The sequence below is a fragment of the Motacilla alba genome, chromosome 9 (assembly GCF_015832195.1).
Source record: "Motacilla alba alba isolate MOTALB_02 chromosome 9, Motacilla_alba_V1.0_pri, whole genome shotgun sequence".
NCBI classification, from domain to species: Eukaryota; Metazoa; Chordata; class Aves; order Passeriformes; family Motacillidae; genus Motacilla; species Motacilla alba.
In genome coordinates this window covers 12,941,529-12,965,934 of record NC_052024.1, presented here as the reverse complement: position 1 = coordinate 12,965,934, position 24,406 = coordinate 12,941,529, and the positions used below count along the sequence as shown (strand labels likewise).

General features: G+C 38.1%; 1 protein-coding gene across 1 annotated transcript; it reads right to left on the bottom strand.

The window, feature by feature from the left end:
• Positions 1 to 3,408: 3,408 nt before the first annotated feature.
• Positions 3,409 to 22,104, bottom strand: CPB1 (carboxypeptidase B1). The gene is made up of 11 exons (XM_038145863.1): positions 21,948 to 22,104; positions 21,777 to 21,852; positions 19,892 to 20,016; positions 17,543 to 17,642; positions 16,878 to 16,979; positions 16,426 to 16,527; positions 14,047 to 14,157; positions 13,874 to 13,964; positions 13,022 to 13,224; positions 4,840 to 4,924; positions 3,409 to 3,636 (listed from the first exon to the last, which is right to left on the bottom strand). The coding sequence occupies exons 1-11, from the start codon at positions 22,016 to 22,018 to the stop codon at positions 3,449 to 3,451; spliced, it is 1,254 nt and encodes a 417-aa protein (XP_038001791.1). The 5' UTR covers positions 22,019 to 22,104; the 3' UTR covers positions 3,409 to 3,448.
• Positions 22,105 to 24,406: the final 2,302 nt, after the last annotated feature.

The window sequence follows — 24,406 nt, the reverse complement described above, 5'->3', positions numbered from 1 at the left end:
AAGTTTACCACAAGCAGCCTGGCATCCTTCCTGTAAAGGACAGGGTCCCAGTCCCATTATCAAAAGCATTTGGCTGTTTCCTCTCCTCCTGTAGTGAATGCTGTATGCAGCTGTAATGCAGCTGTTCTGAGTGCAGCAGGGAACACAGACAACCTGCTTCAATGCACAGCCCACATCTGTCCTCGGAAGAATTCAAAGTGACAGGAAGCATGCTGAGGCCATATGTCAGCAAAGCAGAGTTCAGAGCAGCTGAACTGTAAGCACAGGTTTAATTTCTAGCACAGTTTTTGAGGCAGTTGTGTCTGGATCATTAAGAGCAAAAGTTGCCTTCTCTGAATTACCATTTTGTGTCAGCAGTTGCTTGACAACTTTGAGCCAACTTGGAAATACCTTCGCAGAAGATGTTTGACTCACACACCTGTTGGAACTTAGCTGCATTTCATTCAGTTTTGTGTGTGAGCTTCCTTTTTATGCCTTTTTATGTGTTAAAGAATCTAGAATTTTTAAGTGTTTCCTTTGTTAAGGGCCTTTGCAGCTGTGATCTGTACTGAAGGGACATTTCCTCTGTGAGTGGTCTGGTATCTCCAATATCACTCCTGGGAGACCTGGCAGAGGGACAGTACATTGTCTTTAAAGCACTTCATCAGGTCTTAATCCCTTTTGAGTTTGGGAACACTGAAATGAATTGGCTGTTTGAATGCATTTGACTAAACAATAGCTCAATATGAGAAAGAGGGCAACTTTTTGATGTGATTCTTAATCAAGAAAAGAGAATGCTCCCTTTCTATTTATCTGATTAAAGGAGCAGTATAAATCAAACAGGAGAAGCTAAAGCTATTCATCTCAGTCCTTGGTTGACCTGTATCAGGCAGACATTAACAGGATAGCACCAAGCAGGTTGCCCAGGGCCTTGTCCAGCCAAGTTTTGAACAGCATCTCTGAGGAGGGAGACTCCACAACATTTCTGGGCAATGTGTTCTGGTTTTTGGGCATCTGTGATGAGAAGGTGTTTTCTTGTGTACACATGGAGTTTCATGTGCTTTAATTTGAGAATAGGGTATCAATCACTTTTGCATGCGAAATTTCCATGTTTTTTGAAAGTGATGCTAGACTTTGAAGCAGTGTGACTTCTTGATGAACTTTTGCTTCCTCTCCATGTTTTCTTTCAGTGTCTCTGCACTAGAAGCTTACTTGCTAGCACAATGCCCTTTCCTGCTTAAAATTCTCCCATGTATTCTTTGGCTTATGTTCCAAGCTTCATGGATGATAATACCACATTTGATTGCTCTTCTCTGCATCTGTGTAATTTGATCAGCAGTGCTAGTGAGTGCCTTCTGGTGAGAATTTAATTGATAAAGCCAGATTTGTCTGCTGAAAATGAGGAAAGCATAAGGTGACCTAATGGGAAGCTAAGGCCAGAATATGAACTTCTGGGGAGAAGGCACAGAAAAGCTGCAGATCACTGCCTTGCTGTGGCTTGATTTGTGAATGTCAGAGCCACCAAATGTGTGCTATATTCTGCCTCAGAGTCACACATTTAAGTTAAGTGGGGTAACTCTAATGTTGTTGGAACTGCTGGGTGCTGTGACCTGGCCCTCAACTGCGTTTGTAGCTGTGCATGTGCTGCCTGCAGTCTTACACAGTGCCTGCCTAATACTGGATCATAGAATCACAGAATGGAATCATAGAATCATTAAGGTTGAAAAAGATCTCCAAGTTCATCAAGCTGATGGAACTTGTCAACTGCACCATAGTATTAAGTGCTGAGTATCAAGAGTTCACATTGCAGTTGGTGTAAAACCTGTGACATCTTCCCAAATAACATAGTTACAGTAAGGATAGTCCCTGGAAGATTGTAAATACTTAGTTAAAGTTAGCAAAATATTTTCTATTCCAACAAATTTATTTTCCTGCCCTTTGTGACATGTTTGGCTCTGGCCAGTATGTTCTGTTCACATCCTGTGCTATTTTTAGTAACATTGATAATCCTTCCCCCCACTTCTGCAAAACAGAATGATATGTCTTTTTATTGGTACGTGTTACTTTCACACGTGGATTCAGTTTCACCAGTGATCAAAACCAGATGGATCAGTCATGTGTGAGGAATAGTTTAATCTGAGTGCTGCTGGACTATTTGGAGTGGCTAGTGGCCACACTAGTGGATGTGTGGCCTTTCTTTCTCTTATACATCCAAATGAAAGTGTAATTTTAAATTGGACCCTGTCTCCCTGTTTCCTTCCACTGAAAAGGGACAAAAAGGCAGAACATGTAATTTTTGACAGGTCTTGAGTTTGATGATTTTCTTTGGAGAAGCATCTTTTGTAAAATGCATTTCTGGGGCTGTGTTGAGTAGATTGGCAAAGGACCTACCAGAAATGGGGTTAATTCCAGGACCATCAGTGGGCAGTGGAAGTCTCTGTTCAGAGCTTCCGGCAGTGGCAGGGAGATCAGCCAGATTCTGTGTTGACATAAGGGTTTTTCCCTATGATTGTGCAGAGTGTGTCCATATTAGCCAAGCTCTAAACAGTATTAATAGATGCCAAACACATTTTCTGCAGCTCTGTGGGGAAGATGTCGAGTGGCAATTTATCACTTTCACTCACTCTGGCCCAATCAGACCTACATTACCTGTACAGAAAATTGATTGGGAGGGGATAATTCTCTACAGCTTTTCATGAAAGAAGCAGTTACTCATTTATCACCAGACTCAGTCTTTAGGGCTGTTTATGATTCTTCCGCTCATGACAGTAGGAACATGTGGGGCCCCAGGAAGTACCAGGCCTCTGAGAACACTTTGGGAGATGCTACTGTAGTAAGCATGAAAGCCTTAAATGCAGGGTAGCATGATTTATATCAAGTTTTGGCCATTAATAGTAATTATAATTTTCATAACTGAATCCAGATTGGACTAGCAGTGACTGCAGATCGAAATTATTTTTCAGTGATGGGACAGATAAAAAGTGGGTTTTGAGAAAATTCACAAGAGCACATCACAGATAAATAATTTTAAAAGTATGTAATGTGAGCTTCTCCTTGCTAGTGTTGCCATGTTTGAGTGAATGTTTGGGTGAAAGTCCCATCTATGTGGATCACTTGTTTCTTTTCATTCTGGTTAACAGTTAGGCTGTATAAGCCCTAATGCTCAGCCCATCTCCTCTGTGTAAAGATAATTTTAGTCAATAAGGTGACTTTTACCCTAGGTTGATTATTCTTGTGCTCCTTCTTTTTCAACCACCCAACTACGCCAGTTGCCTTAATAAAAATATTTTATTTCTCTTGAATTTCTAAAATTTCTCTTGAAAAACTTGTAGTTCTAGTGATCTGTAATGGACTAGGAATATGACTTGAGAACATTAAGTATAGAGAAATAAAAAAGTAATTTTTAGGGAAGAAAAAAAGGAAGGCCTCTGTGCATAAAACCTACTTTAATAATTTTTAGAACAACATTCTAATACAAGTGCTCAAGGACATAGTTGGCAATATATTTAACAGCAAGGAAAGTCTCTTCACAGGTTGGCTTTATCTGAGATTCAGGGAGAAGGAAACCGTATCTGCCGGTGTCCCGGAGCTCGAAAGTGAAAGAGTACTTGATTCCTTGGTCATAAGCCCAGTCATCAGAGCCCCCTGCAGCAGGGTCTGTTGGTGAAGAAATTAAATTAAGCTTAACTGGGAAAGAGTGGCTACACATCAAATGGGAAATACAAGTCACATAGCCAGGAATGCAGAAAGGACAGATAAAAAGAAATGTTCCGTGAATTGATTGATTTATCCTGCTCATGGGAAAGCTTCTGTGATTTTAGGCCCTTTGTGAGCTTTGTTCCAGCTGATTTGTGCAAGCAAATGTAAACAAGCTAAACTGCTCCCTCCTTGTCACTATTGTGGGGAAACCATGGGAGAAATGTCTAAGGGACAGGAGAATGGCATGGTTGCATGGGGTGTTTAGAAACACTTGGTGTAAGAAGCGAATGCCCTCTCACTGAGTGGCTTTTTGAGGTTCACAGAGATGAGAAAGAATTACATATCTGGGATTTCAGCTCCATCGTTTTCTGCTGCACAAATAGGACCCTCCCTTTTCAGTAGCCTGTATGATAAAAACAGTCTCTTTTGCTAAGGAAGGAGCCTCCAAAATTGCCATTTCTAAAGGAAGAGTTCTCAAAAATGTTGTAAAAATTGGAAGAAACTGTTTTTTGAAATGTTTGGGAGGGGATGGTTAACTGTTTGAGGAAGAAGAAACAGGCAAGAGAAATTAGCTTCCATATTTAAGTAAATTAAGAGATCCTAAATATGGGAGATATTGAGATAACCTCAACTTGGCTTTTGGCACTGCAAAGGCTGTATCCACAGCTGAGTTCCCAAGAAGGGTGGAATAATCAGTCATTACAAATAGGATTGTAATTAGTATGTGTCTCAGAATGTATTGCAAAGTAAAAGAAACTGGTGTCACTAGAGTGGTTGAAGGATTCATATCACACAGTGGAATCAAAGGACTCACATCATCTTTGACTTGGAGACACTGGAAATGCAGAAAATCTCAGGTCAAGGTTTTTATGTTTAAATCTAAGCTATGTATGGTTTAGGAATTCATTCTATGCATGTGAATTCATAAACATTTTATTACATCACTTGACTTTCCAGGGGGTCACACACTTAAAGGGATCTCTGGGGAATAAATTATCCCATAATTTAGAAATGACAGGTCCCATATATACCTCTTCGTATATGCATGTGAAGAAAGAAGGGGACTACTTAGAAAGAGGAACAAGAATCACTAGAAAACTGCATTTTATAGTCCTAGTAGTACTTAATATAGCTTGTCAGTATATTTAGGTCAATACTTACAGATTGTTGTTGCTGCTGGACCGTATGTATATTTAGTGTTGTACAAACTGGCCAGCTCTTTGGAAGCAGCTCTTGCTATGGAATTCTGTAAGAAAAGAAGAATGACAAGTGCAGATTTTTAGAAGCTTTCTGAGTGAATCTAAGTAATTACACTGTTGTGTAAACTCAAAAGCCATGCTGGAGAAGCTTTTATTAGAAAACTTGTTGACCTTTCAGTGTGACTAGGTGTCAGTAGCTGACAGTAGCCTGTCCTGGTGCTGTGAAAAGAACTTATTCTCAAAGGTTTAATGGAGTGTTGTCCAGTCTGTGTATGGTCTGTTGCAGCCTGGTGTACAGTCCAGGGGGGGTTTGGACAGAGAAGGGGATAAGAAGTAACAGCACTTTCCAGACTTAGAAGAACCTTGTACAAGGTTAAATATTCCTAAATAGGGAACAAGGAACCTTAGTTACAGATAAGAGAATCTTAGAGAATGGTAATGACTTGGTACAGTAAATTGCAAACATACAATAGCCTTTCTTTTCCTTCTGTTCATGCAGCTATACATTCAGAGTCGAGTTAGCTCAGTCAGGGGAGTTGAACATTGATACAAGTGAAAGCAGATTAAGGTCTTATAAATATTAACAGCCAAAAAAGGCATAAATTACCCTGAAACCATATGTAGTCTCATTAATTTCAATTCATTTCCTGTGCACAGAGGGACTCATTCAACTCCCACTGATTCAGTGAGGGTTGGATCAGGCCCATCAATAGTACTATGAAGTTTTGTATGTTTGCATTAAGGAAAATTACAGACTTTTCTTTGGAACGTGTGGCTTTTCCAATTCTTCATTATACAACATGTTGGTAATAAAACATGAAAACTATTACTAACAGATGATAAATATGAATGATTTTTAAAAGCATATGTTCAGTATAAGCAATGGGTTGCCATAAATTTCTTATAGCTTGCAGCTGAATGGCTTACTATTCCAGGAATTTCCTCAAGCCCTTTCCTTCTCTGTAGGTTACACTCTGGCTTACATCCCAGTGGAAGATATATTGTAAAATATTCTCTGTTCATCCTTATGCTTAAGTGTTCTTCTGATTTATTCAAAAAGACATATTGGACCATGTATTTAGAAAATTTTAGTTAACTGAGAGAACTTTCTCAGCTGCTAAAAAACATCACAACATGTTTGCATTTTCACTGGCAGCCTACTCTCTAGCAGATTTGTGTTTCCCCTTTCCCAAATATTTGGTTTTGAACATTTTAGAATTATGGGAGTTTGCTCTAGAAATTTCTGGTCCTTTAGCATATGAAGGATATTTAAACAAATCAAACCAAAGCATACTTGAAGCTTGTCTTTCCATCTATAACACTGACTGCATGTACGTGGGGTTTGGTTTCTGGCCTATCACACTAAGACAAGCAATTGCAAGGAAGTATGTTGTTGCTGTGCACTTCACTATCTTGGCTCCAGAGCAATTAGGGTAACTGAACTCTCTCCTGTGATCTTCTTTTTTGTTTGGTTTGGGTTGGGTTTTTTCCCTCTCTTTTTTAATCCTTCAATAAATTGATTTTTCTAAAATCCATAATAATTTTTAACACATGTTGAGGGAATTGTAGAGGTTGGAGTCTGCTATCTGCTAGTGATGCCGTGTTTTCTTCAGCCATCTGTTGTTTATAATGTACACGTTTAATCAACAGCTGAGATTGAGTCAAATCCTCTCTCAATAGCAAATGAATTTTTAAATGTAAACTGATTCTTCCTCTCTTCAAATAAATGCAAAGTGTAAATAAAATTTGGAAAGGTTGTCTAGTTCAATATGAAGACCTGTTGGTAATTGGTATTTGCTCTCTTTAGTTAACTAAAGTAGGGACACTAGAACAGCAGAGCTGCTCTGTGGGGCTGTTTGACCCAGGGCATTTGTTCCACCCAGCAGACAAATGATGGCTTTAAATCATACCAGAACACATACCGGAAAAAGTATGTCAGGAAATCTTTTTACCTGCGGGATTTTTTATTGTTGGCCAGGAAGTTGTAAAAAACAGAGATTTGTAGAAAGAGCAGTTGAGATTTCCAGCTGTTTAGAGCCTAGAATCCAAATAAACAGCTTCCTCAAGCTCTCCAGGTTGGAGATAAGGGTGGTGTTTAAAATGACCCTCTCTAAGTGAAAAACATGCCTAAGCATTTATGACTTCGTCATGAAATGAAGCTTTATCAGAAATTTTGATAACTTTTTGTTTTCCCTTTAGTGACTCTTTAACATTTACTTTCTTAATAGATTTGCAGTCAAAAACCTAAAGGTAGAAAAATAAATTTTTACTTTATAGGAACTAATGTCATTTGTTAATAATATAATATAATATAAACCAGCAGGAATAAAAAATATTAAGTAAATACTTGTGAGTGTAAATACAAAATAGGAGGAAAATGTGTTTGGTTGTTTTTTCAAAATAGCTCAATTACTCAAAGCAATCCATAAGAAGGAAATAAGAGGGAGATCAATGCAGAGGTGTATAAATAGTGCCCAAAGTTTTCCAAAAGGGTGAAAAGTAGTTTGGGTTTTCAAGCCTGTAAATTATTTGGAATACACCCTCGAGGAGAAACATTGTTTTCCTTTTCACCTTTGAAGATACTCTTTGTTGTTCAATGATTTTCTACATCTCTTGACGTAATGGGCTTAACTGAATTGTTGTGGTTTGTTTGGAGTTTGTTTGTTTGGGATTTTATACTGTTAAGAATCCCTCTTTTGCAAGGAAAATGCTGCTGATATTTATAGTAGCAGAGAAACAAGTGGTGCCCTGCAGTCGAAGAAATAACTCCAGAGTAATACCTTGTAACTGGGAGCAGAAATGGCTTTTCAGCTTCTGACTCGCAGCTGAGCTCTCAGAGTTGGTCATTTCAGCAGAAGGCAGCAGTTCCTGCTCATCACCCCTCTGTGTTTACACTGCAATTACCAATATTTCGCTTATCTGTGTACACAGAGCATGAGCCAGGAAGACAGCAGAGTTGTGTTCTCAGTTGTCATTATCTTACATAATTAACAATTTTCAAACCTAGGGTTTTTCAATTATTAGCTTTTAATGAAAGATGTGGTACTGGTGGCTCTTTCTCACCACGCTGGAAGTTTGAACTAACAAGATAAATTATCAGGCTAAGCATATTTTGTGTGTTAAGAGGTGATTTTTATGGGAGCATCTCGTCTCCCTCATTTTACTCTTGTATCATCAGGGTGGATTTGCCAGCAAACTGTGACCATTTAGAAACACTCCACAGATGTTGATATGCAGCTGCTGCTTGTGGACAACTCCCTTTGCCCTCTCAATCTGAGTGGTCTGGAGAAGCCTTTTCACTGCTTGACTGGACCCCTTGCTCTCTTCCCTTACTGGACTGCCAACTGATTTGCCCAAGGCTGAAAAGTATTTTCCTTTCACATCGGTCTTTCATGCTTTACTTGCTAAGTAAAGGGACCCTCAACTTCCTTTGTAATGAAAGGCTGAAAATGTGGATTTGCTGTTTAGCCAAGTGAATTGAAATTTCTGAGCCTTCTTGTTTTGCCAGTAAAAACAGACTTCCCCCTCAAGGGTCCGTGATGATGTGTAATTTAGTTCACTGTTCTGTTGTGTCTCATATGCTCCAAAAGCCCAGGGAATCCAGCCAGTGAGGACTTCAGTGGAATGATTCTTTTTCTTTACAAGCCTGTTTTTCTGTGACAGTTTCTACAGTGTTTAAGAAATTAGTCCCTGGTGAGAGGGTTTCCACTGCAAATCATTTGGGCCCTACACCTGTTGGAGACTCTTGTCTGTCAGCCAGATTTACACATCAACTTCATCTGGAAGATGCTGCTACTAAACACATCCTTTTCACAATTTTAAGACTGCCAGTACAGAACAGTTCTTTTATGGTAAACTCTTGTTGAAGAGCTGTGAAGCAAATTTCAAGTACTGCTTTGCTGCCCACATTCCTGTTGTGCTTCCCAGTTGACTTTAACGATATTTAATGTAACAAGTAGCACAATCATAGTAATACAATCTGTGCAACAGCGCAGATACAACAGCAGCAGATTGCAACTCCTCATGGGCTTGTCTGAGTCTCTTAGATGTAGGATTTTTGCTGTCCAACAATTCTTACCCACAGGTCTTCATATGTCTAGAGCATATTCAGTACTTCACAACTAGGCACTAAGTTAAATAATTAGACTCATACTCACAGTCATGGTATATATTTGAAATTCACTCTTGCAGGCTGCACAGACCCTGGGCATATCTCTTTAATAGTTTCTAATATGTCCTATTTTAAGCACTCAAGAGGAAGTGAAATGCTGGACCAACCCAATATGGATGGTTAATTTTGGTGAGTTGAAACAACAACCCATGCAGCCAGTGTGCATTCAAGTAATACAGATTGGAATTATCTTGGGTTGTAAATTGGTGTAATGTTTTGCAGCCTGTGAAACTGTAATAACATACCTATATTATATAATCTGATGAGCATGAGCTGGCTGCACGCATGTATTTGGTGCTGAGTTTAACTGAGAGATGGAATTTAATTGGAAAGGAAGGAAGGGCACGATAGACATTCCTCTGCTCTCTGAAACTACACTTCAGAGCCAATTCAAATACAAACAAGAACTGATAAAGCTAGATTTGTCTGCTGAAAATGAGGAAAGCCTAATGGGAGGCTAAGGCAAATATATGAAGTGATTAAAAAATATGGGCTGAACTGTTTATGAAAAGTCTGATTAAATACATAGTTCTTTATTGCAAGAGGACAAAATGTGAATAGTAAAATAAAGATGAAAGTAGTCTTTTTGGGGTGTGGAGAGATACTGGTCTTGCCAAGCATATTTTGTTATTGTGAAAAGCTAATGCTTCTGTTCCCTGTAGGAGTGGGATTCAAGTGTGAATTCTGTGCTCAGGGCAATACGTCAGGGTATAGTAAAGAATGAGCCAAGAGGATTGCGAAGTAGACAAAATGTGATTCTCCAAAAGGAGGACATATTTCTTTAAGGGTGTCATCACAAGAATATTGTGTAACTTCTGAGAAATTCTTGACCTAGATTTTCCTATCTTGGATGTTTTTATTTTTGTTGTTTGGGTAACAGTGGAAATTTTGTGCAACTTCTAGGTTAGGGGCACAAAACAACAACCCTGAATTAAGGGAGACAAATTTGGGGAAAATCCTTGTGAGCTGCGGGATTTATAACCTCATAGATCCTCTGGCATCTCAGGGGAAGAGTGGGAGGTTGTGGGAAGGAGGGGACATACGTGCCTTTCATCACATTTTACACCCCAAGACCAGGCATGGTTGAAGGATAGTTGTAATCCCTGGCTTTAAGTCAGTTACAATAACTTTGAGTTGTTCTGATTTGCTGAGCAATGCAGTGGAACATAAATAGGTTCTCTGAGTGCCCTGTTCTATCTGACAAACCAAAACAGTTTTAGGCCTTCTGGTGATTTCTTGAGGCTGTAAACAGAAAAAGTCTTTTGAGCCCCAAGGACGCACTGTTCCTACGTGTTCAGGGAAGGAAGGTACAGGCATTCTCTGGACCTTTTTCTTCTGCAGACCTAGTGTCCTTAATCTCAGATTACTCAATTTTTGCACCCTTCTGTATCTCAGACACTGGAATGCAACATAAGCTCCATGGTATTATGTTACATTTAATTAAATACAATGGAACAAAATGTTATTAATGAGAAACAGACATGTGAGGTTTTGTTTAAACACATGTCCAGTTGCTCACTGAAAGAGATAAGAAATTGCAGCTATATTTCCTTTAATTTATTAGATCTGTCAGGGTAAAAATAACATCTGAGATAAGATAATGGCACTATAAATTTTGCTTCTTCATTTAAAAAATGATTTATGATTATTATATTTGCCCAAACAATAGCCATTAAAAGGTAAGATTTATGTTCTTCAGCATGTCTCCAAATTCTAAATTTAGACAGAACTTTCAGACATTAAAAACAGCAATTGTCATATAAAGTAATTCCTCTTTTTGTAGCTATCTTGATTCAAGCAAGTACAGTTGTTGATTGAAAATGTTAAATTTTCTTTAGTCACAGCTTAAATGAACATGTCTTAGTTATTTGAACTGACCCAAAAAGCTGCACTTGTGAAAAGCTTCCACAGCCTGTGGAAGTCAATTTTTCTATTTAATTCACTGACATTGGAGTGCATAAGGTCCTTTCAATTTAATTATCTCAACTACAAGTAATGTTGATGGGGTGATAGTCTGGTCTCATTGTCCAAAAGGACTTTTGGCAACAAGTCTTCCCATGTAAAAATCAGATACTACAAAGGTTGAACAGCTCTGGGATCCTGCTGTCTCTGTTGGGATCACCAATAGAGGAAATAATTTCCCTCAATTAAGAGGTGAAAAGCACTCATAAGGTCACCTTGTCGTAGTGGTGAGATTTGCAGTTGCTCTGTGAAGAATATAATGGAGCTCCATCTGGTATTAGTATGACTGATTTAAAATATAGGATAAAGTGATATTGGAAAGACTAATATACAAAGTGAAATCAAATGGCTGAAGAGGAATGTATTTCCTGTATTCCTAAGCAATTTAGTTTTTATGATCTGTGGTAGCAGTAGAATTGTCTTCTATGGCAGGAAAGGGGAGTTAATCTTTACTATATATTAGAATAGGACAGTGACAATATAAAATTTTAATTTAAGAATTTTAAAACCTAGCTAAGCAGATAGGTTCTTTCTTGCTGCTAGGGATTGCTTTAGTAATGAGTTGTCAGTGTACTTTGTCTGTTTAATTCTGTAAGAAAGACACTGTACTTTTAGTTACATTTCATCACATTTGCTCTTCATTCAAAAAATGAGGGCAAAATTTCATGCAAATGTTTGACAAATAAGAACTTTGTGATCTTGACAACAAAGCAGATTCAATTGTTTAGTGCTGTTTATTACTTTAGACTGAACAGTAATGTGTGAATTATGAAGCTTTTGTAAAATATGAAGGCAAGATATTACTACCACTCCCTGAAATAATTTCAATTACAAAATTCCTGGAATATAAATTAAGAAAACAAAATCTCCATTTTAATTCATTCTTCTCTTTTTGGCTTTAAAAAAAAAAAATCTGACAAGAAACTTCACTCTTGGCCCCAGTTTGTATTTGTGTTCAGAACCAAGATATGTATTTGGGAGCATTCATAAATCTGTCAAACCTGTACAGCACAGCAACACACATTGTTGTTGTCTTGGACTTTTGGCAGCATCGAGGAAAGAGTGGGAATCAAAATGTGTTTGTTTTGTCTTGCTGTGTTGTTTTTCCTGCCAACAGATTCTAATTGCTAATATGCCAGAGAACTGAAGTAATTTTATTATTCATGATTGTTGATTCTTGGCCTATGAAATGTTTACAGCTTTTATGCACATTTAATAGTTTTAAACTCTCTATCTGTTTTTAAGGATCAAAAAAAATCTCTCTTAAATGGCATTAGAGTGTGGCTTTTCTCTGGAATTGATAAAAGAGGAATTGTCCTTTAAAATACCACATTCATCCTCTCCTCTCCTAAATAAAGTATCTGTGTTTAAATCCAGGCCTCTTGGAAAAGCCCTCAAAACTGAAACTTTTAATGTCTTTTATATCTGTTTTCAATTATACTTGAGTCAAGAACTGCCTCATTGAGTTTACTTCAGTGAGAACTAAGGTTCAGTAGAAAGTGGTAGAGAGAGATCCTTGCTTGCTGTTGATACCAGTTGAGTTATTTCATAGTTATTACAATCTGTCTACTAATTGCAATTAGTATAATTAGATTGTACTAATTTCATAGTTATTACAATCTGTCAAGCTGCTACCTTGGTTTACAGGCCATAGTGTTTTTATGTAAAATATTACAGATACACATACAGCAGCCTCTGCAGTCAGCAAGAAGCAGTGCTGCACAGCAGAGTGGATTTCTGGATGGCATGACTGGAAGACAGAACTGCTATTGTGTCAAATTCATTGTGCACGTGGAAATTAAATAAGGCTCTGAAGTTCATCTGATGCTTCAGCTATCTTGAAACCATATTGGTTTCCCTTGTTCTTGCTAAGACTAGAATATTTTCAAAAACTGGCAATATGGATTCTTTCCAGATGTTAAACAAACTGCTTGAAGTTAAAGGTACCTAAATAGCAACTGATGATTTTTGCTTATTCTTTTCATAAAGTCAAAATGACAAAGAGACTTACCAGTTCCTGGTAATTCGATGGCAAATTGTAAGTGTATGAATAAGGAAACAGTAGCAGCTGGGAATAGGAGTGAATTGTCAAGTATGCCTTGATTGTAGAAATATGTTCACGAATAAAATCAGCCAAAGCCTTGGTCTCTTTTTCAGACTCAGGTGCAGAGCCACAATAAGTGGAATCACAGGCATATTTTGAGGCCCCAACAGCTGAGAAGAAAGGTGAATTTAATGAGTACTTAGTGAAGAAGTAGATTGTTAGGAGAGTCATGTTACACCATGTTTGTAGGTAAGCCTTGGAAATGCTGCTAATACACAGGCCATATCAGAGGAGGGAATATTTTATGGCACAGTTAAGATTCTGGGAAACATCCCATAGCAATGAATAAATATGGCCTTTACAGAGTATATAGTTGGAAGAACATGAATATGGATGTAAAGACCTATATTATGGGAATGTTTTGGGATATTAATTTGCTTCAATACTTAAAAGTCCTCTCCTTGCATATCTTCTCCATTTCTAAGGCACTTCCATGGAACAAAGTGGAAACTACTCAAAAGAGACTGCTTTTAATGAAAGCAAGCCCCTTTGGTTTCTTTTCTGAACTCATGGCTGTGTGTATGTCTATATGTATATATGTGTATATATATGCACATGTGTGTGCAGATATGTTCGTAGAAGTGACCATGCTGATGATGCTAGTAGCCAAAGACTGCTTTAAAAGTTAAACACAAGCTACTCCACAGTGCTTCACTCAAGCTGAAGCTGGACCATCAGGTAGGGGAAATCCAATAGTCTAGTATATTGGCTATTGTACTCATGTGTAATTACTTGCAACTCTTGTTAGGAGACACTTACTGCACCAGCCAGCATCAAAATTCCTGTTGGGATCTGTCCCAATGCAAATGCTCCCAGCATTTTTAGAGCGCGTCTTTCTCCACATGCGGTCCTGTAACAGAATCACAGATGAAAACTTAGAGTCAGTTCTGACAGTCACCTTTTCCAACAATAAGAAAGAAGAATGTACTTACCTTTGTCCAAGTGTAAACGTAACCATCAATGTTAACAACAGGCAGAACATAGAAGTCCAGCTTGTCCAGAAGTGTGGTCACGACAGTGTCTTTTCCGTAGGTCTCCACAGCCTACTTGGAGAAAAATAGAAAAAGCTGATGATGTTTTCACAGATGTATATCTCCTGTGAAGGCCTGGGTCTAGGTCGGGAATTAATTAATGTGGTAGAAAAACTCATCCAGGTCACTCCAGCCCATGAGATAGCACCCCTGTGTTCTGACGTGCTTAGATTTGCACTGACTCAAACCACACTGCTGTTAGAAAACCACCTTGTACTGCTAGATAAATTATAAGATGAAGGAATGTTGATTTTCAACAGAATAATAAATCACTGAAAAGAGATTTCCACCTACTAGCTTCTTGGTTACGGACAGAACAATATTGCTGTCCATATATATTCCTATATCTTAACACCTTAAAGGCTCGAGTTTAATTTATGTGAGAATGAGAAATCATTATTTCAATTTTTTGTATCTGTTGTGCAGAAATTTTATCAACAACCAGAATTATAGAGACTATTTCTAAGTAACATCCTAACACATTTCCAATCATAATTCTGTAGATGCATTTATTCATAGGGAGACAGATTTTTCCCTGCACTTTTCCAGACACAGATATTGAATAATAAACAGGAACTCTATATCCTGATTGTTCATGGTCTGGCACTTGCTCTGCTTGTTCACAGATTCATATCAGTGTTGAGAGACCATACAATGATCATGGAAATTTGCTCTAAGTGTGTTGTACCCATATTTTGTTTACACAGCCATAAAGAGCAACACAAGGCAATGCAATGGAAAAAGGCTTTTTTGTCCTGCAACTGACAAGTAGGAGGGTGGAATATAAAATCTAGAAAAGCATTTTCAGATCACTTGAAATAATTTTTCCTGGCTTGTTTTGGTTTTTTGTTGTTGATGTCTGGGTGGGCTTCTCTTTTGAGATACCTATAACAATCCACCTTGCTCATGTTTTTCTCTATTTTTTTTTTTTTTACTTTTATGTCTAGAAGCAATCCCAAGTGAAATTCTGGTGATGCTCAGAGGTCTGCTCTTTTAAAGCACTTCTGCCTATGGACACATTGAGCAAAGGCACTGCTGGTGTCAGGTACACCCATGAATTAAGTGACCAGACAGTGAAAATGACAGCTGCAGTGACGTGAATTGCTGAGAGAAAAATGGTACCACATACTGTCTGCAGCCTTATTAGGCACTAATGAAATCATATTCCTATTGACTCCACCAAAATGTCACTTCCAATTTCCACCGTTCCCTACACAAAACCGCATGCCTGTCTGATAACACTGAGATTATACTTGCCACCCAGGCCTCTGCCAGCATGGCTGGCTCATGTAGATTGGCTTTCCTTGTCTTGGGTTTTAGATTCCAGCTGCTGCTTCTGGTGTGGTTTTATTTATTTGTTTGGTTGGGTTTGTTGGTGTTTTTTTTTTAAATCTTCCAACAGAAGTTATTAAAAAATTTGAGATTCAGTCAGTAAGTTGTTCTGCTAAATTGATTGATCTCCTTCATCTGAGGGGTAATATACCTGTCTCTGTGAAGATGACTATGCAGCACTTGATAACCCCCACCTGCTTTATACTGGTATTGAGAAAGTAAATATAAAATACATAAAATTGTGTAATTCAAGACCTAAAGTATCCCAGGCTGAAGCGAAGCTAATTTCACCTGTGCAGCTCTTCTTTGAATATAGTTTCATATTTTAGCACCTTTCTGTACAGCCTGAGGTGGCAGCTCAAAGGGATGTATATGCTTTTCCCTCTTCCTGGGTGGAGCTTAGGGAGCTTCATTTATAGTCTTCTTCCTTCCTTAGGTACGTTTCTTCAGTACTGAGCTCAGGGTAGGTTTCCATCCTCTCTGTTGCCTTACTGAATAAAGCTGGTTGCAAGGAACCCACCACCTGGCACTGTAGCAAGTCAGCTGTTCTGAAGTGCATTCAGGTGCCTTCTGATGTGCCCTTGAATTTTCTTATTCCTTATGTCTGTGTGCAGAACATGGCTATGTTTATAGTGTTACTAGAGCTATTGGTTTTTCTGTCACCTTTCTCTGACTACAGGTGCAAAAAGAATTTACAACTGAGCAACCGTTGTAGTTATCAGTACCTCTTAGACATGTTTCAATTGTCTTAAGCTGCTGAAAGATTACGGGTCCAAGCACAAAGATCTGGTTTAAGTAGTTACACCTTAACCCTCTGAGGTGAGAAGAAGGCATGAGCAGACATGTATTTAGAGGGAAAAAGGCAGTGGTCTGAGTTCTTGCTGCTCATTTAAGATTTTCTAAAACATAGATTTTGTAAAATATTTTATCATCATTAAGCTTACTGACCTCTTTCACAAACCACTGGCAGAAAGCAGGGCTGATCCACTCTCTGGCATGGAAACCACAATCCATAAAGATGGCCTTCTTATTTGCACCACTTTTTCCCACCTAGGAAAAAACAAAAAACAAAAGCAATACCCCAGGGCTTGAACAAAATAAATCGTATGCAGAACAAGTCAGTCAGCTTGCTGACCTAAGAAGTCAAACTTTATACAAATATGGCATTCCTTGTTTAAATGGAACTCTATGGAGTGCTCCCAACTATACCTGACCATGATATTCAAGCTAAAAAAATACTCTTAATGATTTCCTTTTTAATAATGTTGATAAGCTTCCTCCAATTATTTGATTACTCTGTATTGTTGATTTACTTCCTGTAGTGTCTCTAAAAGTTTATCTTGTATGTTTGGATGATATATTACTGTAAATAGAGGAAAAAAAGAAACCGAGGCACTTACTTTGAGAAGGTACATTGGCCGTCCTTCATATGTTTTCCCAATTACACTACGAGAGACAAGGTCTGGGTTCTGAGCAGCAATATCAGCAGTCCATGCAGCTATCTGTTTAATAAAAAGGTTAAATCTAAATGTCTGTTCCTCAGGTCCAGACTGATTAATTTGCAGATTTCAAGCCGGAACAGTCTTTCTGAGCATCTAATGTGGCCTAATATTTAATACAATTCGTAGATTTCCAAGGAGCCACAGCAAAGATGTGAAGAGTAACATGGCCATGATTACATGTCAGGAAAAATGAGCATGGCTGTGAAAAAAGGAGGAAGGGGTCTTATGATAGGACATGAAGAGCTAGAACTGAAGCAGGGAATGGAATAGAGTTGTTTAGCAGAGGAGATGGGAGAAGTAGTGGAAAGGAAAGGAAATTAATAGTGAGGCATCTCAGCCTGGTCATTGGACTTCTGCCAGAGTTTCTTTGCAGCTTTGGGAGCAAACTAGAGGAAATAAGAGTAAGTTACACAAACTAGCTCAGTAAGGAAGATGAAGGAGAGTTTGGAGGCATTATGATGTCAATGGATGGAGCAGAAGAGGAAAAGGGAAGAAGGCTGGAAGCCCTTTGACTGCAGAAGCTAAGGTACCAAGCTGATAATCAGGTAAATTCTAGACTTTACCGTGTCCCAGTTGTTGTACTTCACGTAGCTGTGGCTGGCAGTACGAGCCTGGCTGTCAAACTGGGCATCCAGTGCAGCCTGCAGGTTGTCAATCAGAACTCTGCAGGAAGGCACCATGAAAAGTGTGAAGAGAAACATACAGCAATCCAGCAGGAAAATAAGACATTTCAAGGTCTGCCCAGCATTTGGGCTGCACAGATTGTGAAAGGTGGGCAGGTTGGAAATAAGATAATATTTGTTTCAAGTTTCCACCTGCGTCCTGCCTCAGTCTTGCCACGAAAAGGGCCAGGGAGCAACAGGCTCCTGCCAATTAGCAGCTGCCTCACTCCCATACTAACAAACCTCCAGGGAGGCAACAGTTTGGTTTCAGAAAAATGGCAATGCTGAGACAGAGCGTGTTTCAAAATGAGCTCTAGGCTGATCTTATGCTGCCGCTGCTTCTGCCTCAATAGGAAAAGGGCCTTCTTGTACTTTTGGCACTGGAGGACAGTTAGACTGCAGCAATGTTTCAAAACCAGGCAGCAACCCAGAGATGTTTATCTGATGAAATTCCCTGTAAAACCAAGCTTCCAAAGTTAGATGTGGTTTGGCAGCTCTGTTCAGGTGGCATTATCCATCCTCCAAGCTATTTCATTGCATGTGAGGTGAGCTATTAAATAGAATACACAATTGCAAAAAACCTCAACATCCCATCTCAATTGGTTGGATCTCTCCAGTTAATTTTTCCCTGGGGCTGATACAAAGGTACAACTTATCACTGAGCATACTCTTGAGGACCTTTTGCTTGTATTTCAACCTTGGCTATCAAAAAATGAAGTCCTCTTGTTTTTCCAGTGCCTGTCTTAAAACTCTTACAATCTTACTCATCCAGGATATGTCCTTGATCATTTGTGATTTGGATAGAGGAACAGGAGGCCGGTTTGTGAGGCACCAGCAGCCTTCAGAACAAACATTGCAAGTGACATGATGCCATGGCACTGCAGCTGCACTTCAAAAGGATTATAACAGCTTGGGTTGTCACAAGGACAATCCACTGCTTTGTCAGGGACAGCTTCCAGACATTCTGGCCTTTTGTTGCAATCAAAAGACTTGTGCATGGACCAGAAGCAGTTCATGAATATTATAGGAAAACTAACACATGTAGAGTAACTCCTTTGCTAAAGAGGAAATTGTATTGAAATGGGATTCCTGTACTGTATGTGCACTGTGGGATTATTGAAAAACATTTATTCTAGAATGTTTTTAGATTCTGTTCCTGTAGAGGCATCCAAATTAGACACAATTGATATGAGGCCAGTAAATTTAGGGAGGCATTGTGATGCATTATGTGATGTCCAATGAAGGAGTTTGGTCTAATAGCAATAACAGTGAGGCTGACCAGAACTTTACTCTCAGCCAAATGAAATAATAAAAACTTGATCAAATACTACTGACTTTTAGTGTCTGAGTATATGATGTTGACAGACTATACACATCAAAGAAGCCTGATAATGAAGTTGGGCAGATCCATTCTGCAGTGCTTAAGTGGAGTGAAAGGAGAAATTAAGACAGACCACTCCACTCCAGCTCGAAGACAATTTCTCATCCTCACTTAACACTTGCACAGTGATTGGAAGATAGGAAGTGAAGAACAGGATCAGGCTCCGTTAGTGCTCCTCACTACAGAGCTTTTGTTCCCAGTGGTGTGTAATGTGGCAGTGTGCTCTGTTCTCCACTTGTGCTGCAGTCATAGTCAGTCAGCTCTCTCTTTGGAGACATCCTTGCTATGGATCTGCTAGGTGACTTCTGTCAGCCCAAGGCTGTCCTGGGAATCTGTTTTCCATGCTTCCTTGGCCTTACACCTGGCAGCTGTCTTCTGTCTGTCACCTGTTGGGGTTTTTTGGCCCTCTAGCTATTGTTCTGCATCTCACTGGGGACTTGCTCATGGTAGCCTTGGGGCTCACCATTTTATTTTCTGGCTTCAGTTCCCTGTCTGTTTCCCTCATCTGGTGTATTTTCTGGCTCTTTCTAGACCTTTGCTGCATTTTGTCTGTAGCAGGAAATATTTCTATCCCCATCCATACTCCAGCCTTGTGTAATGCAGTGAGCTTTCACCTCATGGAAATTTCTGGTACTGCATCTCTGCTTCCCATCTCTTGCCTCTATCAACATTTGATCTCACCCCGTCAATGCGGAGTAGACCATTTGAACTGTCATAGGAAAGCTGAACCCAGTAGAGAGCTGAACCCATCCATAGGAGGGATGAAGTTTGTAACAGGAAAATCAGTTGACCAACATGAAAAGCTCAAACACATCCTCCATGGTATTTAATCCCCTCTATTCAAAGTACAGCAGTCAGAACAAACTTACCGATACTCCATTCCACTTTCTTTCAAAAGATCTTCAACCTTAAAAGACTTCTCAGCTTCAACTCGGAAATCAACTTGCATTTTTGGCCTTACCAGTGTGACAGAGTCTGGCTGCCAAAAGTCAACCTAAAAGAAGAGCAAATAAAGACATAAACAAATAAATACATACGTGTGGCTTGGTTTTTAGATTGGTGTATGTGTGCTGGTGAGGTTGTGATTAATATACTGCATTTCATGCCTATCCTATTACACTGATTCAGCATTGCTTCCCACAAGTATCAACCTAAATTTTAGCAGAAAATTGATTAAGATTTTCTTAGGCCCTGCATTTTATATGGCAGTATTCTGGAGATGACAGCGACAACTCCACAAATTGTCTACAGCATCTGCATTCATACAGAGTTGTGAATATTATAACTATATTTACATTTTCATATATGTTTCATATATATTTTACATAACTATATCTACATTTATTATAATAACTATATATATAATTTATACATATATAACTATATATTATTTATTAATGTATATGTTTATTATAATAACTGTATTATAATAAATATTATTAATATCTATATTTATATTTTCTTTCATTTTTACATCTTTCATTTTTTTGCTCAGGTTTTTGTATACAAATGTTAGGGAGAAATTAAGTCACTATCAGGGTGAACTGTATGAATATTTTACATAAATCAGCTGAAAAAGACTGTACAAGTGCTTTTGAAAGAGATCACTGAAGTTGATATGAGGACCCTGTGCCTTTGAAGACGTTTCATTCCAAGTGGACAAACAGTGTTATTACTACTTCACTTATTTTTGCTGAAGTAAGCATCCAAGCCTCTGGATTTAGTGCTCTGTTGAAGGCCAATGGAAACAAAGATGATTTGCCAGCCTGATGCCTTTTCACTCTTTCATCTCACGAAGGTAAAAGAAATTTCGGCTGGTTATTCATGAATTTTGTGTCATCAAATGAGGTGATTGTTCCAGAATATACAATTACATCAGTCCTGACTGACTGCTTTGTATAACAATAGTAGCTCAGGGGTCTTTTCTTAAAAGAAAAAGAAAACAAACAATCCTTTGATACTTCACATTTGAAAGCAAGCATGGTATATATTAATTTCCTTAATATTGGCAGCACAATTCCAATACTGTGTTGTTCTACAGAAAACTGTTCCAGCATGCTCTAGTAGCCTGTTGATGATAGGTCTCCACATCTGTACTTCATTAAACATGCTTTCATCCTACAGCTAATGGTGTCTTTTTCACCAACAGCTATTTTACAACATCAAAGCTGAAGAGAAATATTGAAAACACATCTGCTGTCTTTGTTGTTTTTCATTGTGTCATTGTGTCATCATATATCTACATCAAGGTCAGTGAGAAACATGCAGCTTAGAGAGAAAGGAAGCTTTAAAAGAAAGTCAAGAGAAGAAAAGATAACATGAGAGACTAGAGGCCAAAGGAAAAATTCATTTTGCAGTATAAATTTTTAGATTATTTTCATGAGGAAAATGTTTCGCCTGTAATAGTAAAAGTTTTGGTAGTTGGAGATGCCATGGTTTATCTAATACATTCTTGAAAGCACCTCACACTGAATACAGCATTTAAGGTTTGTTTATTCTATTAATAAATTCTGATGCGTACTTTGACATTCAGATTGGGTAAACCAGACTTTCTTGGAAGGTATTTGAATGTTTTGTATAGCTCTAGTTTTATCAACTTGTCCTATTCCTTCCAAAGAAACAATACAGCTGACTTGAATGAAATCAAGATTAGGTCTTTAATTCAGTAGCCCAATTACAAAAAAATCTGTTATCTGAGCAAAAGGAGAAATATTTCTTTCAGCTGCAATATAACCACTTCCCCAAGTCCTTTACCTCCATGATGCTGGCAAGGAAATTGAGGATTTCCACCTGCTCATCATTCTGTGGAATCACACGGAACACCTTCTGTCTGTAAGGGGAGAAAAAGATTTGATTTGAAAAAGTTGAAAGCCTTTTGATCATGCAGAAGAAATCACAGATATAAAACTTGATGTCTGTTCTTACCCATCAAAGGAAAGATCCTGCAGGTGAGCAGAAACAGATGCAGCACCTATGAGAACCAAGAGTGCCCACATTTTCTCAAACAGGTTTTCTGTTCTTTTTGTGCTGCTTTTATAGCTTGTTTTGTCCTTCTTTTTATCAGTTATACACAGAACAACCCACTGATCAACTGATAGTTTACTGTCTTGGCGTTGTTTTATTTGCACACTATTTATAGTGTGTTTTTTCCTCTACACCTGTGAAAACAGCTGAAAGTCTCACAGAGGCCTGGCTAAAGAATCTTGCTATTTAAGCTGGATAAACTCTTGATATGAGAAAGTGAATTTCACTTTCTTTGGTATTTTCTATTTTATGTGAATTTAGATATATTTTTAATAAGGTAGTTGCTGAATTACAAACTTTAGAATATTTTATTGTTACTTTGTGTAATGGTAGATGTCCATAAAATGCTGTTGCAGTGCGCCTGGTCTTAATCACAATGCTCCTCTTTGTTAATAATGTAGGTTTGACTTTGACATATTATCGTCAAAGAGGAATCTACCAATTGGGATATACCAATTAGCTTCTTTTTTTCCCTAACAGAGAAGGAAAGCACTGAACTGGTTCTTTGCTCACTTCACTGAAATTTAAGTCGGGTGTCTGCAGAAGGCACGGAAGTTTCTAGTAGCAGTAGGGTTGTACATATACTGCATGTGATACAGCTGCTGATTCTTGTACTTTCTCTAATTTCATCATGTCTGGATCAGAGGTAAATATCTTACAGGTTAAGAAATACTGCAGAATTTACTAAGAAGATCAAATGAAATGTATTCATACAAAAGCATTTTTAACTTTTATGTTGTGCCTACTCTCAGGAACAGTGGTGTGTTTGCAGCAGAGCACTTGCATCTGTTTAGTTTTCATTAATGAGTACTTGGCACTGAATGCAACATTAATTGTCTGTTGTTGCTGTGTCCTGATGTGACTGATGTTTTTGACAGGGAGCTTCTAAATGAATCAGTGAACAAATAAATAAAAAATGAAATTTACGAGCTCAGTTCTGTCTCCTGTTATGCCTAAGTAACTAGGCAAATTAAAGTTCAGACACAGTTCAGACACAGATAATCTCTGCTGTTTTACATAATGTGTGAAAATTTATTAAGAAAAGTAGTATAATTCATCTCAGATTAAAAGATGTAGTTACAGTTTCAAGGTACAGAAAATTTAATTGTCGTTGAGCATTTTAAGAATGAATGTGGCATCAGACTTGACCCCTAATTTTTTATGAAGTTCTCTGGAGTCAGGTCACTAAAGTGTAGATACAGAATAGCTAGAAATATAATTTTCAATCAATGTACAGTTCATGCATATCAATATGACCCATTATTAATACTTTCCTAAAAAGAGAGTCAAAAAGTCTTCTGGGCCTACTTATTGAAAACTGTCTTTGCCAAACCATAGGATTTAAACTTAGTTTGCAATTAATGGCTTGATTTGTAGCACTGCAAGCTCTTGCCCTGTAATAATCTTACTGAAAGACAAGCCTCTGAAGACAGATGACATCAGGAGCTGTTCTGACAGTGTTAAAACAATACTGCACAGTCTCCAGAAGTTTTAATTTCATGATGATGAGATCATCGCTACAGATAACAATATCAAATAAAAAGGTCTGATCCCATAAAGACAATTGCAAACACAATAATGTGGAGATGATCAAGCATGGAACTTGCAATGAATAAATGATCACAAGAAGTAATCAAACAATTTGCAAATGTCATCATTCCCTGTTGAGAAGCATTTTGGAAATAGAAATTGCCAGATTTCAAAGTCTGAGTTTACTTTTAATAAATTGCTTCCTTATTCATGCAGTTGGAGATGATGGGGTTTTTTTGGTTTTATGTTTGGGGTTTTTTCCTCCAAACAATTAATGATGCAGCATCGACTACTGAGTTGGCAAGCATCATGGAATACCAGATTTTGTAATGGCAGTTTTTGCAGTTTCCATCCCAGACTACATCAGAAATAAACACTGACCTGGAATCCTACTTAAATGATTTATTTTGCATCTCAGTATGGGTATTTGTCAGGTTAGTTCATAAATTAGCTCTAAACATTGTCTTGTTCTTCTAACTGTATAGCATAAATGGTTAATACTTTATATATATACTTGACAAAGGGGCAGCATAAGGATAAATAAAAGAGCAAATCAGATTTAGTTAAGCCATCTGTTCTTTTTAGCATCTGATTACAAGCCAACATCATCAGCTGGCCATGGTTGAGTAAACCTTGGCCTATCACAGAGAGCAGAGCATTACCTGTATCTCAGAAGGAAAAACTAATTTTTTGTAATCAAGGAAGTAAGAAAATCCAAAGGGAGAATGTTTGGTCATTTTCTTCAGGACAGGCATTTTGTCTTATACTTACCATAACTGAAGCTAAAAACAGTGTCAGCAATTGCAATTTTGTTGTAGTTTGCTTTTTAG

What these genes read in the sequence shown, in the direction of transcription:
- CPB1 (XM_038145863.1), bottom strand. Translation starts at nt 22,018, where the DNA reads ATGTGGGCACTCTTGGTTCTCATAGGTGCTGCATCTGTTTCTGCTCAC. An exon ending in TCCTTGCCAGCATCATGGAG is followed by an intron (nt 20,017 to 21,776) that starts GTAAAGGACTTG and finishes CTCTTCTTTTAG; the next exon opens with GTTGACTTTTGGCAGCCAGA. An exon ending in AGTACAACAACTGGGACACG is followed by an intron (nt 16,980 to 17,542) that starts GTAAAGTCTAGA and finishes TTTATTAAACAG; the next exon opens with ATAGCTGCATGGACTGCTGA.